The 20,556-nt window shown below is 32.7% G+C and overlaps 2 protein-coding genes across 2 annotated transcripts; both read right to left on the bottom strand.

The window, feature by feature from the left end:
* Positions 1-265: 265 nt before the first annotated feature.
* LOC127138534 (bifunctional dethiobiotin synthetase/7,8-diamino-pelargonic acid aminotransferase, mitochondrial) lies at positions 266-11,138 on the bottom strand. Its single transcript, XM_051065002.1, has 14 exons — positions 10,270-11,138; positions 9,113-9,283; positions 8,213-8,474; positions 7,957-8,037; positions 6,531-6,651; positions 5,266-5,414; positions 3,467-3,561; positions 2,998-3,113; positions 2,775-2,912; positions 2,288-2,421; positions 2,050-2,181; positions 1,403-1,537; positions 896-1,008; positions 266-604 (listed from the first exon to the last, which is right to left on the bottom strand). Exons 1-14 carry the CDS (start codon positions 10,893-10,895, stop codon positions 424-426), a joined length of 2,454 nt encoding a protein of 817 aa, XP_050920959.1. The 5' UTR covers positions 10,896-11,138; the 3' UTR covers positions 266-423.
* An 8,436-nt stretch (positions 11,139-19,574) lies between these two features.
* On the bottom strand, positions 19,575-20,102 carry LOC127135818 (LOB domain-containing protein 23-like). Its single transcript, XM_051062453.1, has one exon. The coding sequence runs from the start codon at positions 20,100-20,102 to the stop codon at positions 19,575-19,577; it is 528 nt and encodes a 175-aa protein (XP_050918410.1).
* Positions 20,103-20,556: the final 454 nt, after the last annotated feature.

Raw genomic sequence — 20,556 nt, 5'->3', positions numbered from 1 at the left:
GGTGGCCAATTTTAGAGTCATAATTGATGATGTGTTGCTAGAATATTCGATGCACTGAATTTAATATATTACATAGATGTCTTATTCTTACCCTTTTGTGCCCCATTTGTCTTCTACTAAGGAGCACTGTCATGGGATTGTCGTGGGTGTCAAGTTCAAGTAACAACAAAACTTTCTCTATTTTTTTTCAAGCATCATATTTAAAAATGGTTAAGTAGTTCATAGAGCTCAAATATGCTCCCCTCGTAGAAAATAAAATCATACATCCAATACAAAACTATTAGTTTCATTGCATGTTCAATTAAAATATTTTAGATAATAATTATATAACTTAGTAATTACATCCCCCTCTCCCTTCAAAATGAAAAACCTAAACTAATACACAAGTTACACTTATTTGTTATTAGGCAACTCACAGAATTCTCAATTCTTGCATCCATCAAATTCTTCAAGCCTCTCATAAAGTTTGACGAGCAATTGATTGCAGATTTCTGGAGATGTGCAGGGTCCAGACAAGATATAAATAACATTGCCAAGAGGCCTCATGTACACACCATCTTCCCGGAGTTTCTGAAGAAGGGGCCTTGCATACAATGATGCATACCTGCACAATAATTTAGAAACCTCTAAGATTGAAATTCACTTTTTTCAATTCTGGCACCATGTTTCCCCAACGAACCAAGAAATGCATCAACTAAACGATCAAAATCAGAGGTTTAATTGCAAATATAAGAAAATCACTTGCAAAAGTTGAGTTAATTTGAAAGTTTATACTAAATTCAGCATGTCAATTAGACATATGGTTGATTTAAGCTACTTAACAATGGAATTAGATTATTCGGTGCAGAAAATTATCAAAAAGGAGAGAAAAAGGAGAACAGTGATGAAATACTACCCAGCATTAGTGCCTTCTGCTTTTAATTCCAAGGCAAACAGAGTTCCTAACACCACTACTCTTTGAACAGCAGAGTGTGACGAAATCTTGAGAACCAATTCATCATTCCATAACTGAAAATGCACAACAAAAATTAGATCAAATGAGTATTGCTGTATATTGTTAAATGACAAACTCCTGTAATTGTATATCAAATGATTATGAAACCTAGAACACATTTTTTAAGCATAAGTTTTCATAGAAGATAACTTGGTAGCATTTGCCTTTTTTGTATTATCATAATCAACAAACATAAGATGCGTTTTTTATGTTTGATGTTCCAACCAATCAGCATAAAAATTTATTTAATACATAAAAGCCGGTATAATTGATCCTTATCACTTATAGAGCTAAGGACATTCTTTGAACCTTGGAATACGACAGAATATAGATTAAATGTCAGTTCTTACACAATATTATGAATTAAGAAACCAACAAGATAAAAAAATACAGCAATCATATTCATACCTCCCTAAGTAATCTTCCTTCTGAAGCGATGTTAGGGTTGGACAAAGGGTCCTTAAACCATTGGATTGATTTTACAGCGGCCATGCAGCCCATAGCATGTGCAGAGTAAGAATGTCCATGCAAAAGGGCTTTGAGCTATAACCACAACAAGAAGATAATCACTTTATTATGCCATCAAAGCACTGTCTAAGAACTTTGCTTAGCATAAACACAAAATACAAGTAGGACCAAAAAGGTAAGTCAAATATAAAAGTACAGTTGAAACTAAAGAGTTAGAACAATCATGATTGGTTCCGGCTTTCTACTACAACAAAAAAATAATAAAAGTTCATACAATCCAGCATAAAAATGTTACACAAAAATATTAGTGACAAGAGAAAATCACATTCTATGTCACGAGAAATAGTGCAGTATACTCTTAGGCATTATCTATTGTATAGAAGCAATCAGAAAAAACACAACAGAGAATATGTAACCAACTCATTCGCTGCTGCTCAATAGTCTATATGCTGATGAACAAATCAAGAAGTAGGAGATTAACAAAATCATTTTACCAAAGCAACCTGCAGAAAGAGATGAAACCGAGAGCAGTTTCCGTGTCCAGTAAATGCAAAGAAAGAAAATCATCCAAAAAATATTCAATATACCTTTGAGTCGCTAATAAATGAATCAAATACAGCATCAGTTGCTAAGGTGGCAGCCAAAGGTATCATCCCACCAGTCATCAACTTCCCAAAACAAGCTATATCGGGTTCACAGTGGATTAAATCCACCGCAGTCTGTGAGAAGAAATATACAATCCTAATCAAATGAATGAAGAGAATAAAATATTGTTTTTATGAAAATTAGAAAAGATAAAAGTCATTATAGGAAGTCAGTTATCACCTCTACTCCCAAACGCCAAAAACCAGTAAAAACCTCATCAAAAATAACTGGAATTTTTCTACTTCGACACTCATTAACAAGTATGCGCTGAAAAAGTGGATCCACCATATGCATTCCACCAGAACCTTGTATGACTACAAAACAGCTCAGATCCCAGACTAGATGATCAATTTCATGAAAAGGTGCAGTTCAATTAAACTAAAAGATAAGTTTGCTGAAACAACTTCAGAAAGAAGACATTTATAGGAACCAAGAAAAAAGAAAAGAAAAAAAAACAAGACAATTTTCCAGCGTGGAAGAACTAGAACCACCCTAATGCAGTATTTTATTCAAATTTTACAAAAGGAAATGGTGCAAATGTGGACTAATAACATACAAGATTCTATTATTAGGGTACAAGAGATAGTAAAAGTATAATGACACGATATAGGCTTAAAAAAATGACACGATATAATTTGCGAAAAAGGAATAACATAAAATATCTTGCCTGGTTCTATAATCAATGCTGCAATCTTGCTCGACCCTCTAAATTCAGATAATACTTTTGATATGTAAGATGAATATACTGGAGCAAGTTCAGAATCATCTCTGCGCTTGTGAAATATTTCATCGCGTGAAGCAAAGACTGTGAAAGTGTCAACAAATAAAACAATGATATTTTAAATGGTAACCAACAACCAAAGCATTAAAGATGAACATTATGAACTTACTGATACTTTCATGTTTCAGATTTTCCGATTGAAAGTCTTCAGGAATGGAAATGTTCCATTTATTATTGTACATAGAGACAGAAGGAGGACTAAGGAAGAGGCCTCTTCCAGTGTACCTGTGAGACTCAAGCTTAGAAGGGTCACATGAGTATTGGCTAGGTTCAAAAAACTAGAATCCATTCCCGAACAGTAATCTGGAAATATAAGGAAAATATGCTTCCAAGGAATGATAGATAATCTATACCATCAATATTAGAATTCAAAAACTAAATATAACATGGGGCAAAAAATTTAAATACATATACATGAAGAATGGAAAACTTATATTTTAAAATAAAATATACAAAACTACCAGTCTGACTTAAGCTAAACAGAAGTTTACAAACCAAAACTGCTAACGTTATTTTTGTCCATTTCCAAAACCTTTTATGTTGTTTCACAAGTGTACAGTAGAAGGCAATGTTCATACCATGGTTGCTGCAGGAAGCCTGTATAAGATGATGGTGCCTGTGCTTCCATAGCACCCAAGGTGTCGCCGTGATAAGATCTCTGAAGTGCAAGAACCTGAAATAATTGAATCAACAGATATGTGTGTTTCATAAGATGAAATAATTTTTTAAAGGTTATACGGCTTTTTATCTCACATATATAGATATTTGGAGATTTGTAGTTAAAATACACAAATAACTACTTGGAAAGTTAAGTTTAAATGTGTATGACATGATAGTTTTGCAGTCGGCCATCAGAAGAATAAAATCAACTCAGAAAATACAGAGCATTGTTTCCTTGATCTAAAAGGTATAAGAACCTTGCAATTAAACTATTACAGTATTCGTAAGACACCTTTAGGAAGACATCAAATTTGCCTAACATGACTCGCATGAAAAATGCAGCAGATACTGTCAACACAAGCATAATTCAGAGATTTATCAGGGAAAGAAAATTAGGAAGTAAAAAAAAAGAATTATTTGTAAAAACATATACCTAACTTAAGAGTAACTAACCAATCAAATCCGTTAACAATTATCCAAGATTAGCCAATACATAACTGTTAGGCTTCATCAGTCACTTGAGTGATAAATTATTTCTAAACTAATAGGGTTCTCATAAAAATATCTTAAACTCCCTTTTAATATTCTATACAACAACAACAACTAAGCCTTAACCCACTAAGTGGGATCGGCTACATGGCTCAACTTTTGTCATAATGTTCTATCAAGTCTACATGGCTCAACTAAGCCTTTTAATATTCTATAAAAGAAAAAAAGCTGGGGAGAAAATAAATGTATGTTTATCATCCTAAAAAGAAAGACAACACATAGAGCAGAATATAGAGCAAATACGCCCATTAAATCATTGGAGTACAAAAAAAAAACATAAAAACAACTATATCCAATAATAAATCTAAAAAATGAGATAAATGTTTTGAAAACCAAGACATTTTCCACAAGCCAAACACACCATAAAACAGCATAAACAGCACAGAATTTAGGTTCTCCCCTCTCATGCTAAGACTGCAAAAACTGATAAAGAGAAATGACATTAAACAGAAAAACATCAACATTACACCACACAACCTATTACAAATGGAAACTCAGATAGACAACTTCACAACAACAAGCAGCCATCTAACATCTTGGCCTCAACCATGCTAGCTATCAAAAGATAGAGCCTCAACAAAATTATTGCATACAAGTTTAATAACATAAATAGGTGCCAACCATATGCCCATTTGCCATTAGGCCAGTTTGTCAAAGAAATCACACAACAATAACTAAAAGCATGAGAGAAAAAAGTGTGCTTATAGGAAGGAATGGCTTTTACCTGACATGTTTGAAATGTTATGCATAAATACTAGATAGATGGCAATCTTAAGTTACAAATCAAATTACTTATCTTGAGTTCTGAATGAGCAACAGCTGTAAGAATATTCGAAAACTAAATATCCAATATGATATATTATTAAGTATTGCAATATTATCTCAACTTTCAACACCTAATGCAAATAATCAAATATATTAAATAAAAAATGAAAATTTTCAGAGTCCAGACAAACAATTTAGTAACTTTTCTTTTCTAACTGTCACTTTCATTTCCGAAGGGATAAAAAGGACATGACGATCAATATTAACTACCAATTGCCAGTTTCCATCTTCTTTTGCTTTAAAAGCAAACTACAGATTGCTTTATAGAATACCAGCCTCAAATGAAGATTGAAATCTGAACAATGGGACAGAAAGGATTAAATAAAGGACCATAGGCACCAACCATAAGCTCAGTGGATTTTTCATCTGTAGCATCCTCGTGACAGTCAGGAATAAGTCCATGTTCAAGCGAAAATTTACGAAATGCCATCTTTAGAGCAATTTCAATTGCTGTAGATCCATTGTCTGAAAAGAATACTCGAGAAGCCCAACCTGCAAAACATCAAACTGAAATTGAAATTAACATAAACTAAGCAATTATACACTGGGCAATGATACTAAGAACCAAGGACGGAGGCACTCCTTAGATTCCGGGGGCCTTGGCCCTGCCAGTTATTGAACCACAATGGTAAAATTAGAATGCCATGTCAATTGCCAATTTTTAGCGCTATGAATTTTAGAGAAAAGACTGTTGTTTTTCTCTTAATATCAAACATTGAACTCATCAATTACAATTTGCACAGCCTTAGCTTGACCAATGTGTAAAGTTGGGATGATTATATAGACGTCATTATGCTTTATATTATAATTTGGAATGGATTATTAAATTATATTTAAAAGACTTAATGCTAACTTTGTTTTATAAAACTATTTTACAATTTTAACTCCCATTAAATGAAATTCACTTTACAGGTTTATTAGGTAAAAAAATTCACGATAAAATAGGTGCATAAAGATAATTTTAATATTTAAAAATTAATATACTTGTATTTCTTATATTTTGGACAAAAACTAACTTAATTTTCTGTTATATTATTTATTAAATTACAAGAATTAAAAAAATGATATGTATCAACATTTTTAGGAATTAGTATTTTTTTTCAAATTTACCCTTTATTGTATTTATTACTTACTGATTGGTTAAAAAATATTTAAAGTAATTATAGGTAATTTGGTAAAAAGTAACTAATGCAGTTGATTTTTTTATAGAACAGTTGAAAATTGAGAATTTCTATAATAAGATACAATGATTTGTTTTAAGACTGTCTTATATTTAAAAATAGAGTAGTAATACAGTGGTATAAAATTCCAAAAGCTATGCGCGGTGAAAGGTTAAAAAATGAAGAAAAGTTGGCTCTGCGGGGTATATAGTCTGCCTCAGCCTCTGCAAAGAACTCCACACTGCTCACAATATCATGTAGCAGTAGGAATCAGGAATAAACTGAAAGGCAAATTTGTAACAAAAACATTCATAGATCAAACAGCCGCCCAAAGATCAGAATTTAGACCGAACATTAAAACTATTAAGAATGGGAACTATTTGATACATTTCTATTAGATGAAAGACTTAATGGTTCAAATATTGAAGTAATAAAACAGCAAACTAACCTTTCCCCACGCCTTGAAGCAAAAGCTCAGCACAATTCAAGGCTGGCTCATGAACATTTTCAGGGAACATAACATGCCCAAATCTTGCAGCAGTGTATCCCATCTCCCTAGCAAGCTCAGCCTGAAATCACCTAAAGGGAAAAATATCATTAAAGGAAAACTTCAGAGATGCTATCAAGAAGGGCATCCACAACTAAATATGCAATCTACAATGTTTGATACAAAATAACATTTTATTAAAATGTATTGCTGATATATGCCATAAAGATCCTTTAAAATGTTTATTGTATTTGCTACTAATTGCCTAATACAATCCTATTTTTGATATCTGTTGAAAACCAGCTACTGAAGTTGAGAGGAAAAAAGCAGTGTATATATATATATATATATATATATATATATATATATATATATATATATATATATATATATATATATATATATATATATATATGTTTACAGTAAGTTTTGAGAGTAAAAAGGCAGTATATATGTTTAGAGTAATGTTAGAAACACTCACCCTTTTAATAGGTTAAATTCGTGTGGTCCCACATGGAACTCACATGAATTTCACCCAAGAGAGTGAGTGTTGGAAAAAGAGTATTCCTAGCACTCTTCATATAGTCGTATGTTCGATAAGGCTGACAATAAACCGAACCACTTCGACAAGAATTTGAGACTCAAATGAACAACATAATCCGTAAAACTTTGTTTGTGAACTTATGAGCTGAAAACTGAGTTCATTAAATAAAATTGTGGGAATTTCCGCCTTCATTGCGGTCCGCCCCTAGTTGCCTAAATTGCAGCATTTGGCTTCCCTTCATTGTTGCCTCCAACACCTTCATTGTGTTGGATTTGAAGGGGTGGATTTAGTCTCACATTGCTTAGAGATATGACTTGTGTTGTGTTTATAAGCAGGGGCAATCCTCACCTTACAAGCCGGTTTTGTAGGGACGAGTTAGACTCAACCCACACATTCTAAGAAAAATGAATATTTTTTAATTATACTGTCATTTTATCTAAAAACTAGAAGTAAATTGCAAATGAGTTGGAACTGATATAGAGTGGAAAACTACTTTGACTTCTGATTGATGTGATTCAAGCTAAGCCGAACAAAGTTGTTGGCGAGCTTGATTCAAGTTTGATCTAAAAAACAGTTCACTTCAAAGTCGAGTCAAATTTCAAGTTGAACCGGTTTTTATCTAGTCGAGCTTAACCAAGTTCAACTCAACTCATTTCCGATGGAGATAAATGAAATTGGTAAGGATTCAAAGCTGAAAAATAGACATAATTTTTTTAATCATATCCAACAGTTAAATAATGGAAAAATAGCATATTTTAGTATATGGCCCTCAATAGAACAGTTAACATGATTACTAATAGTTTGAATATCAGAATTAAATACTAAAACAATAATGAGTATGACCTGCAATATAGCATCAGGTCCTTGAGTCCACCAACTAGCACATGCATCAAACAGTGGTGCTATGACTTCTGTCTTCTTATCCTTTAAAAAAAGTTCATATGGATAAAGTATTTTATAAAACTCCTGAATATTCCAAAGTAAACGCAAGTAGCTCAACATAGGGCAGTTGCCTAAGATTTGTATGGCATGGCATTAAGTAATTTTGAAAAAGAATAATCAAAATAGGTAAATAATACCGACTTCACTCAGAACAAACCTTGAAGACAGAAAAATTTTCACCACAGCGTGAATCAATAACTGTGACCCCTCCATCTGGTACAAGTTTGTGTTGAGTGAAAGGCCACCAGATGATATCCCTTGCTTTACTTGGCATTTCATGTAACTTCTTAATTCTCTCCAAATAAGCAGATAGCATTATTTCCTTTAGATTACTAAATACATGTTGAGAACCTTCAAACCATTCCATTAGGTCATTTGATGGATCTTTCGGAACAGTTGGTAGCACTAAAACAGGAACCCTGCACAAAGGCAACAGTAGCATATAAAGCAAGAAGAGCAAACATATAGCAAAACAGCAGAAATGCCAAAACTAAAAAGATAACTGATCGGCTGAAACATAAATGCAGCTATGAAAGAATTTTAGATGCGTGTATGTGTGAAAATATCAGATGATTCTTTGTTCTATATTAGGGTAATTGTAAATTCTTGTATTTAGTATCTGTAAGATACTATTATAATATTCTCCAACGCCGTTGTTATGCCATTAATTTAACACGCATGGATTTATCACGTGCCTTTTGTTTCTCTTATTTTTCAATATGGTATCTAAATCCTACTGAAAGGCAACCCAAACCCAAGCTTATCCGCTGGATTCAGAGTATGTTATATTACTGTTCAATCACCGTTCAATATGGTATCTAAATCCTTTATTGTATAGTATTATATTAACTAATTCAATTCCAATACTTTGCTTAGTACTTGGTGCTTATTACTTAACCAAAACTTCTCTTTGCTACAAATATCATTACAAATTCTTCAACTTTACCAAAAACCTACAGAAAAAGAACGTGTTGTAATTCCTTGAGTAAGCAAAATTATGTATCCCGTGTCACAAGCAGAAACGGAAAATACTAGTAACAAGTACAGTCAAGCTTACTTGTTCCGCACATAAGACAATAGTGGACCTTCATTTAAAAGGCCGTGATCTTCGAAAATAATAGCAACAACATCATAACCACGAAGCGTCAAGCTCTCATAAGCCGATATTGTTCCAGAAATACCTCCAAGCCGGCCATCTCCAACAAGAACTGCAGGAATACGGAATGGCCTGATAGAAATAGCAGAAGGAAGAAATTTAACAGAAGGGAAAAAAACAGTGTGTAAATCTATGCCACATCCACCACTGTTACACCATCACTACCTGATAAATGATAGTGCATGTATAATATGTTCGCTTCCTTTGCTCAAATGGCTAAATTTAGCAGTTAAGCATGAAATTCGCATGATTACACTCTAAAAACGATTAACACTGATCAAAAGTGGATGAACTTTTGTAAAAAAGAAGAAAATCAAACTTAAACAAACTGGCAAGCAACCTGAGTGATCATTGAAATCTTCACTTGAAAAGTGAAAATCCAACATAATCAATGGCACCTAGATACATAAGGACCGATTAGATTGTCTTATTTAAGTTTATTCATTCACATAATATTTGTGAGACTGTTTGATACAACACAGCTTGTGACATGTTTTCGGCTTATTTTTATAAGCTCTCCAGGATACTATAGCTTGCAAAAATAGCTTATATGAAAAGATTCAAATGTATTTTATACTTTGCTATCGAAATAGCTTATAAATTACTCCCTCCGATCTCAAATATAATCAACAAAAAAAAATTCAATGATTTTAAATATAAGCAAAAATTATCTATAATTATTACCTTCAATGTCATTATTCCAAATACACCCCATACTTTTTCACATTTCTATGTTTTTAACTATTTTAACTATTTTTAAGGAAAAAAATAAGGGTAAAATTAGAAAGAGTGTAATACTTAAATGCATTTATACATTTTTTCCTTAAAAAGTGAGTTTTTTTTTAAGTTGCTTATATATGAGACCTGAGGGAGTAGTACTTAATGAAAATTGTTTATCCTATAAATACTCAATTAAGTGCTTAATCTCAGGCCAAGAAAAAAAAGTGTTTAATCAGTTCATGACTATGAAGCACGTACACCGGTCATTGTCGGTGCTACATAGGGCCAAAACAGAAGGGCATATGATTTATACAAAATTTGAAAATGAAAGAACACACCTATACAAGTCACATTGAAGTGAACCAGAAGATCCAGGACTGGCAACTCCACCTGCAGTCTCCACGATACAAAGAACTTCCGACCTCTCTTTATCGACACCACTCTCAACCACCTCACGAAAACACAGCTGCAACGTTTCCAGCACAGCCGAGTCCTCCACAACAAAACCTTCCCTCTCAGCTGCCAAATGCGGCGACACAGCCTCATCCCACGCGTACAACGTCTTGCAGATCAACTCCGAGGAGGTAGAACCTTCTTCACTCTGAAAACGATCGATCTCCTTTGCGGAGTCGTTCACAGCAGGAGAGACATTGAGGACGAGGTTTGACGCGGAAAGAGAAATGTGAGTTTTGCGGTTGCGGAGATGGCGGAGTTTGTTGAAGACAAAGCGGGAGTCGGAGTCGGAAGGGAAACCAGTTTGAAGAGGCTTGAGGTAGTGGAATTTGACGGGGGAAGTAGAGGAGAGGAGATATGAGGCTGCAATACCGGCGGAGACTAGGGTTTTGCCGACGTCGGTGTTGGAGCCCCAGATAGTGTAGATAGGGTGGGATAAGGGTAGTTCGAGTGGTATGGTGGTAGTAGAAGATAGTTTGCGGCGGTGAAGGACGGCGGGGAAGCGATACATGGCGAAGGGAAAGAGATTTGGTGTCACGGTATAGGAAAGCAAGTAGTTTGAGTTGGTATTGCCGTATTTGGATAGCCGAAGGGAAGAGGAGGGAAAGAAAGAGAAAAAGATAATCTACTGTTTGAATTTTTTGTTTGTTGACAATTTTAGTGTTGAAACTTAAACTTCAACTTCCAAAGCACCGGCCACAATCTAATTTCTATTTGGGGAAACGGTATATTTGTTGTTTATCTCTTTATGTAATACTATTTTTGTTTTCATATTATTAATATCTTTAAATTTTTCGGATTGGCAAAAAGATATTCTTCTATTATTTATATATAATATACATTTGTTGTATAAGTCCAATGAAATTAAAAAAGAAATCTAAATAATATAGATACAAACTATTTATCAAAACATCCTATTTGTTCATTATCAATAGTAAGATATCAATTCATTATAGTCTTTTTCAAAAAGATAACACTTTCTTATCGTAAAATATATTGTAAAATTAAATTTATATTATGCATTTAAATATTTTAATAACTTGTATTGTGAAAACAAAACTTTCTTATATATTAATTCATTTTTAAAAGTGAGATTTTTGAAAACTACATATTAAAATAAAATAGTATTCTCTTGTAGCAAATCAGATATGATTTAATTTTTTTTAGGTCTACATTGTTTTGATGTCTCTACTTAGTTGATTTTATATTTGAAAATTTTAATATGTAATTAATAAAAATATATAGTAATATAAATATTTAAAAGTATCGGTCTAAATTCATAATCGTATTTTATTATTTTTTGAGTTTTTATTAAAAAAAGGTCGTTTGACGTTGGATTAAGGTTTTTTTTATTGAAATGTGGAGACTATCCTAACTCATAAAGTTGTCTAACAAGCAACAACAAAATAAAGGAAGGCAGGGGAAAAAAGTACGCAAAAGTGGGAAGGGGGATACATGAACAATACAAGGGATATTGCGAGAAATTAAAGGTCTCGTTGTAAGATAGTCAAGAGAAAGCCTTGTGTGTGAATTGTCTCCCTAGGATAGTGCCATGAATGAAAGCGATTCTTGCAATAAAAGATTACAAGTCCTCGTAAACTACAGGTTGTGCATAAGTCAATTACAATAGTCCAAGGTCCAAGCAAGGGTCTAAACAAGTCCTCTAAGTCTCACTCTATGTCAAGATTAGGTCATACAAAAGTATATTATGTCCATAATACTCCATGATATGCTAAGTTCATACACAGGGTCCAATATGTCCATAATACTCCAAACTTAGGTCTCAATGAAGATGAATTAAGTCTTTTTGGTCTTATCCATTTTTATCATGTTTTTGTTCATTTTAGATTAGATCACAAGATAAAGAATCAAAAGAAATTAAAGAAGATTAAATGAAATGGATGCTAATGTCCAAGAATTAAAATTATAATAATTAAAATTGCATAAAATGTTAGGAGTTAGAAGTTAGCATTGCATAATGTAAAGATTAGAAGTTAAACAATCACCTAGGGATCATTTATCAACAAATCAAAGGACCCAAACATATGTTTCTCCAAGGGATAACCTATCATCAACTCAAAGTGTAAAAAATGATCAATTGATCATTTATCAAAAAGTTTGAATTGAAGAAGATTGAATCAACCAGGGGATATTCATCTATGGATGATTTGAAATGATAAAGATTAATCAACCAAGCAATCACAAAAGATGAATAAAAGTTGAAAATAAAAGGAATAAAAAGTTAGTAGTTAGATGTTAATTTGCATTAAGAATTAAATCAAATTAAAGTGTTAACAAAGATGCAAAAAATAAAATCAAGATAAAAATAATAGCATAAGATTAACAAGAGATGAAAAAATTCAGCAACATGCTTCATCGACATCTCTACGCATCATATGCAAAGCTTAATGTTAAGAAGAAACCACCACCGGAGCTCCGACACCACCGCGTCGGAGGCGGCAGAATTGGTCGGAATCACAAAATAGCACCACTATTCTACTCCTCTCAACCTCCTCTACCCTAATCTCTCATCTATTCTAATCAAAAGTTAATCAATACTGAAAATTTGAGCATTAAAGTAAAGAACCCCAATCACAAAAACTGAAATTAAAATTGAGATGGAGGAGAATCAAGTCACCAAACCTTGGGGATTTGATTCTTCAATGTACAAGTTACACTGTGGTATCAAAATTTCAGCAAATAAAGAAGGATAAAAAATCGTCGACCTGCAAGATGGAGGAATATCTTGGAACTTGCTGAAATTTGAAGGTGATGAATATGAAGAAAATAGAGGTGTGCTTCTTTGATCTTCTACTTTTGCTCTTGAATGATTTATCTTTGAATTGAAATTATTGTTCTTGATGTTGATTTTTGAAATGATGAGATTAATATGGAACGTAGGTGGTTTAGCTCAATTAATAACAAGCTTCAATGTGAAGCTTGATCCAATGGTGATAGAGCTTTAATGTAGGGAGAGGAATTGAAGAAGATGAAGTGAGAGGATCAAATTTGAATTTGCAATAAGTGTCAAAGAGTATGAATGATGAATGAATCCAAGGTTTTATAGAGTGGTCAATGGTAGATTAGGAATGAAATTGAAATTTTGTTATTTGGATTTTGGATGAGTGGGAAATGAATTTGAATTATTTGTGAATTAAATCAAAATAAAATGCTGCTGAAAATTTGTTAATGTAGTGTAATGTTGCTACATAATCTAGTGCAAGTTGATATGTGTATTGATGCATGCATTGCAACTAGTTTGGTGTTGAATTGGAACTGCACTACTGCTGAAAATGCAATATTATATGCTAAACTTTGTTATTTTTCTTGTTCGTGTTATTGTTTGATTAAGTTGGTTTCGAGAAGACTTTTGTTTTTAGAAACCCAATTAAAACCCCATATTTCTTGTGTTTTTGCCACCTTTAATTGGTATTAAAGCCTCTATTTTGGTCTTGATAAGATATCAAACACTTAATAATGTCAGATAAAGATCCAATGTGAAACACAATGGCTGCCCTTCCACCACCAGCTGCTCAAACAAATGATAGAGATCACTACAATGCTAAACCTCCCGTTTTTTATGGAGATAGATTTGACTATTGGAAGGATAAAATAAATAGCTTATTTTTAGGTCACAATCTTTATCTATGGGATATGGTAGTTGATGTACACGTGCACCTAGTAGATGCAAGTGTCAATAAAGTTGAAACAAGATTGATGACATATCAACAGAAAAAAGACTATAAGAATCATCACAAAGCAATAACCATCTTTCTAAATGCAATTTCATACACTGAGTATGCAAAAATCACCAATAAAGATTCTACTAAATCTATATTTGATTCAATGAGGATGACATATGAGGGGAATGCACAAGTCAAAGAAAAAACCAAGGTTCTTACCTTGATTAGAAAATATGAAGCATTCAGGATGGAGGATGAAGAAACTGTTGAGAACATGTTCTCAAGGTTTCAGACTCTTATTGTAGGACTTAAGGTTCTAGACAAAGGGTATTCTACTGGTGATCATGTTAAAAAGATCAGCATAAGTCTACCTAAGCGTTAGAGACCTATGCTAAAACTCTGAAGTTATCAAAGGATCTGAACAACAATTCTCTTGAAGAACTGGTTAGTTCTTTAATAAGTCACGAGACTGAGCTCGAGGAAGATGCGCCCAAGAGAAAGAGAAAGTTTGTTGCTCTGAAGTCTTCAGGAAGATATGTGAAGACAAAAGCTCTTCAAGCAGAAACTGATGAAGAGTCTGAAGAGGAATCTGAAGAAGAAGATGAATTATTTCTTTTGTCCAGACGTGTTAATCAACTCTGGAAGAAAAGGCAAGGAAAATTTAGAGGAAAAAAAGGACAGGTGGTCATTCTGAGTCCACTTATAGATCCAGGAAGGCTGGAACTGGAAAAGAACTCACATGCTTTTAGTGCAAGAAGTTTGGCCACTTTAAGAATGAATATCCCAAGTTAAAGAAAGAAAGGCCATAAGAACTTTAGAAGAAATAAGAAGGGTATGATGGCTACATAGGATGATTCAGAGTCTTCAGAAGATGATTCCGAAGAAGAGCAAGCTAACATGGCGTTGATGGCTTGCGCAGAAGCTTCTGCAAAAATGATTCAACCAAAATCATAATCTGAGTTAGATTATGAAGAGGTATTTTCTGAACTTTCTCGTTCTGAGCTTGAATTTAGTTTATCAGAAGTTCTGGAAAAATATCAGAATCTTCTAGACAAATACAAGGATCTGAAGAAGATGCATGTATCTTAATCAGAAGCTTATTGTAAGCTTCAGAATTATTTTTCAAGGATGAGTGAAGAAAATCTCATTTTGTAAAACAGCAACTTTGTGCCTCCATGCAAGAGTCTCAAACCTGGAAAGAAAAATCTTTCTAAAGCCTCTACAGGTTCTGGTGATATCATAAAAAATATGATAAAATTTTCCATAAATTTCTTGTTAAAAGCCTGAGTATAAGCTTAATGGCTTCCATGATTTATGGTGTTAGCAGAAACATAACAATGGGTATTGGCTATGATTCTGATGACGAATCTGATTATGAAAAAGATGATAAGTCCAATACTCTTCGGTCTCATTTTGTCCCTTCAGGGAAAAAATGGAGTTACGCCTAAAGGTAGAATTTATTCTAAACCTAAGGCTAAAGTGAAACCTCATTCCCGTTTCAATTATGCATACATGTATAACCATCCTGCATAAAAAACCAAGGTTGTTAAGAAATCTGGGAAGACTAACCCCAAAGGACCCAGAAAGATGTGGGTACATAAGGATAAGATAGTATATGTTACAGATATCCTTAGTAGAAGATTTGAGACACCAGTCATGATACCTGGATTCTGGATGCTCACGACAAATGACGGGAAAAAGGCATATGTTCCAAAGCCTGGAACTTAAGCCTGAAGGCTTCGTCGGTTTTAGAGGTGATCAGAAAGGGAAGATCATTGGCTCTGGAATAGTAGGTAACGATACTCTACCTTCCATTACTAATGTTATTTTAGTTGAAGGATTAATGCATAATTTGTTGTCTATAAGTCAATTAAGTGATAATAACTATGACATTATTTTCAATCAAAAGTACTGTAAAGTTGTCAGTCAAAAGGATGGCTCAGTTATTTTCAATGGAAAGAGGATGGACAAAATTTATAAGATAAAGATTTCTTATTTGAAGAATCAAAATGTAAAGTATCTTATGTCTATAGATGAAGAGTAATGGACGTGGCATAGACGATTGGGCCATGTTAGCATGAGGAGGATTTCTCAGCTAAATAAGCTTAATTTAGCAAAATGAGAAGAATCTCAGAATTGTAAAATTCAGAAGTGGTCATGGTGGAGATTTTGAAAACAAAGATTTTGAAAAACTCTTTGATGCTAATGGAATTTCCCATGATTTCTCCTACCCCAGAACCATGATCCACGAGACTAATGTGGCTAAGCACTTTTGGGCAGAGGCAGTCAACACATCGTGTTATATTCAGAACATGATCTCTATAAGACCTATTATGGATAAGACTCCTTATGAATTATGGAAGAATATGAATCCTAACATTTCATATTTTCAGCATTTTTGATGTTCTTGTTTTATGCTTAACAATAAAGAGAATCCGAGCAAGGTTTGATTCTAGGGCACAAAAGTGCATCATGTTAGGATACTCTGAATGCTTAAAAAGATATAAAGTATATAACATTGAGACATAGATTTTATAAGAATCAATCCATGTCAAATTCAATGATAATCTTGACTCTGAAAAGTCAAATCAAGTTGAGAAATTTGCAGATCTGGAGATCACTTACTCAGGTTCTGAAGGAAATACTTCATAAGCTAAAGAAGCTGAAGCAAAAGACACTGAAGCTCCTCAACTAGAAGTTGTTGAAGCTCAGACTCCTCTGAGAAGGCATAAGCAGAAATCTGCATATTCTGAAGAATTGATTTTGGTAGACAAATCTGAACCAGTCAAAACCAGATCCTCATTCAAACCTTTTGAAGAGACTCTTATAGGTTTGGTGTCTTTTATAGAGCCTACATCAATTAATGAAACACTTATGGACACAAATGGATTATGGCTATGCAAGAGGAACTTAATCAATTCTCTAGAAATAACGTGTGGGATCTGGTGCCAAGACCCAAAGGAACTCACGTTATTGGAACAAAATGGGTTTTTAGAAACAAGCCAAATGAACTAGGAGAGGTAGTAAGAAACAAGGCTCGACTGGTATCACAAGGTTATAGTCAGTAAGAAGGGATTGACTATACATAAACCTTTGTACCAGTTACCAGGTTAGAGTCTATTTGTCTCTTAATTTTCTTTATTGTTAATCATAACATCATCTTGTATCAGGTGTATGTTAAGAGTGCATTTCTGAATGGTTACATTACTGAAGAAGTGTATGTACACCAACCTCTTGGTTTTGAAAATCCTAAAAATCCTGGTTTTATTTTCAAGCTTAAGAAATCATTGTATAGTCTGAAATAAGCTCCTAGAGCATGGTATGAAAGACTAAGCAATTTTCTTTTAGAAAATAATTTCACCAAAGGGAAGGTTGATACAACTCTTTTCTGCAAGTCATTCAAAAATGATATTCTTGTTGTTCAAATTTACGTTAATGGTATCATATTTGGTTATGCTAATGCTACTTTGTGCAAGGAATTTGCTAAGTCTATGCAGACAGAGTTTGAGATGAGTCTGATGGAAGAACTCAAGTTCTTTCTAGGGATTCAGATTAATCAAAGTCCAGAAGGAACGTACATCCACCAGAACAAGTATACCAAAGAACTTCTAAAGAAGTTTGACATGTTAGAATGCAAGATGTCAAAGACTCCTATGCATCCTACATGCATCCTTGAGAAAGATGAGGTAAGTGCTAATGTAGAACATAAGGTATACAAAGGTATGGTTGACTCTTTTCTGTACTTGAATGCTTATAGACCTGACATTTTGTTTAATGTTTGTTTGTATGCTCGCTTCCAATCAAATCCTATAAAATCCCACTGAACAATTGTTAAGAGGATCTTCAAGTATCTGAAACGTATGATTAACCTTGACTTATGCTATAGAAGATCTAAATACTACAAGCTAGTGGATTATTGTGATGCTGATTATGCTGGAGACAAACTTGAGAGAAAAAACACTTCTGGAAGCTGTCAGTTTCTAGGAGATAACATGATCTTAGGGCCCAATAAAAGGCAATCAACAATAGCACTTTCAACTACTGAAGCTGAATATGTTGCAGTCTTTGGATGCAATACTTAAATTCTCTAGATGAAAAGCCAACTAGAATATTTCCAGATATATGAAAGTAACACTCATATACTCTACGATAATACTTCAGCTATTTGTTTATCTAAAAATCCCATTTTGCATTCTAGAGCAAAACATATTGAGATAAAACATCACTTTATACGTAAATATGTTCATAAGGGAATTTTAAATCTAAATTTTATTGATACAGACCATCAATGAGCTGATATCTTTGCAAAACTCCTTGCTGAAAATAGATTTGTTTTCATTCTGTAAAATTTGAAAATGGGCTTATGTCCAGAATGAAAAAGATGTTTTTCTCATAATGTTAATCTCTCAGAATTTAAAATAAGACTCTGAGATTTGTTGGTTGTTCTGAACGTGTGAGTCTTCTGAAGTGAGAAGGTTTCATAATTTCAAATGTATCCAGTCAGAATTTGTTTGGTTAAATAAACCTACTTTATGGATACTAAACAATTTTTCATTAAATAGCTGTCAATCAGTCTTGATTAATGGAACAATTTTAAGACAACTATATTAGAAAACTGAACTATTTCTGATTATTGTTTGCCATACATGCTCTGAATTATTGTTTCCCAAGGTTTCACGATCCTGGTTTCCCCTATTTCAAAGGTGGCATACTATTGAGGTCTATTATATCTTCGAGGTCTCAACTACCTATGTCGTCTCTCTTTCCCAAGTTGATTCTTTCATACTTACGATGCAAAGTTGTTAATATCATTTAATGAAGTTTGATTGTATAATGTGTAATTGCCCTCCTTACGGGGCTTGCCATTTGGTTAAACAAATTTTTGATGAGTCGATTGTGGAATTGTATAATATATATATATATATATATATATATATATAATATATATATATATATATATATATATATATATATATATATATATATATATATAAATAAAATGTTTGACAACTATTTAATGAGCAATTTAGCTCACTAGAGTAGTTGTATTATAACTTATGTTGACTAAGACCAGTGTTACTTCCATGTCTAAAATTGAGAGGCAGTGATTAGGTAGTCGTGTTGGAACAAATAGTTATGTTTGTAACTACATTTGATTCTCAACTAGTTATAATTTAATGTACATGTAAATGTTCTATTTAAATTATTTTGCTATTTGTTTTTTAATAAAAGTTTTTTAGATTCATTTTCATTTTCACTACTCAGAGATGGTTTCTAAGTTATATTATTTTATTTTCAACATGTTCCAGATGCTTCTTGTGCTCCTGGGAAAATGACGACGCTAATGAACATAGCATGGAAGAAAATTATTTTGAAGGAATAAAATTGAAAATTAAGTGACAAGATATAATTATTTTTCATTATTTGAGAATGTTATGACTCTACATGTTTGAAAATACAATACAATACCATATCTATTACTATTAGCTATAGCAACATGATTCTTTTCAATAAATATATGATTTTCCATCGATGTAAAGAAACCGATCAACACCATAATCTGAAACGTCTAATTCATCATTATTTGAATATCTCATAGCTTCCTTCAAATCATCTCTTGCACTATTTTGTTGACCAACACTGCCATTATTGCTAACTATCAAAGAAGAAGGATTTTGTTGTTGTAAATGATGTGACTTACAATTATTTAGTAACATTTTTACTTGGTCTAACTCTTCCATGCACTCCTTTATCATATTACGATATTTCATAAAAAGAGCAAAGCATCCATGAACTGGAAATAAGACACGAACATATGACTCATAAATGATTGTTCTCATTGCTAAATCTCTCTTTTCTTTTGGGATTCGGTTTAGTATCTTCACCATGTTCGAAACACCATATAGACGATGAGCATTATTGAACATTTCTGGATTATTGGCCGGAAAATAAGATGATAAGAGACAATCTTGTGAGCACTTTCTTCTTTGAAAATTGCATGCTGCACAAGCCTTCTTTGACATGATGTTATTCATTGGTAGGAATTGGTTTTTGTGATTACACAGTCACATTATTTATAATAGGGTAGTCAGTGCAGCAAAACAAATTTGTGAAGGAATCCACTTTTTGGACCGAGTCAACAGGACTCATGTTTGAATATTTAATGTCGATATGATTATTTAATGGCATTTTGTAATATAAGTTTATTAAAATAGCAGATAAGCATTACTTTAGTTGTGCGGCAAAAAAAAGAAAATATCTTTAATCTGTATTATTATTATAATTTTTTTATTTTATATATATATATATATATATATATATATATATATATATATATATATATATATATATATATATATATATATATATATATATATATATTAAAAATATATAGTGATTGTTTAAAAAATTTAGCTTTAAACAAAATAAATTAAAATTACTAAATTGATTAGTTAAAACAAGAACAATTCCTTGTTTTTTAAAAACTAA

Source organism: Lathyrus oleraceus, chromosome 4 (genome assembly GCF_024323335.1).
Source record: "Lathyrus oleraceus cultivar Zhongwan6 chromosome 4, CAAS_Psat_ZW6_1.0, whole genome shotgun sequence".
Classification (NCBI taxonomy): domain Eukaryota; kingdom Viridiplantae; phylum Streptophyta; class Magnoliopsida; order Fabales; family Fabaceae; genus Lathyrus; species Lathyrus oleraceus.
This window is presented reverse-complemented; position numbering and strand designations above follow the sequence as displayed.

What these genes read in the sequence shown, in the direction of transcription:
- LOC127138534 (XM_051065002.1), bottom strand. Translation starts at nt 10,895, where the DNA reads ATGTATCGCTTCCCCGCCGTCCTTCACCGCCGCAAACTATCTTCTACT. An exon ending in TTGTCTTATGTGCGGAACAA is followed by an intron (nt 8,475 to 9,112) that starts GTAAGCTTGACT and finishes GCCTTTGTGCAG; the next exon opens with GGTTCCTGTTTTAGTGCTAC. An exon ending in GCAGAAGGCACTAATGCTGG is followed by an intron (nt 605 to 895) that starts GTAGTATTTCAT and finishes ATTATTGTGCAG; the next exon opens with GTATGCATCATTGTATGCAA.
- LOC127135818 (XM_051062453.1), bottom strand. Translation starts at nt 20,102, where the DNA reads ATGAATAACATCATGTCAAAGAAGGCTTGTGCAGCATGCAATTTTCAA.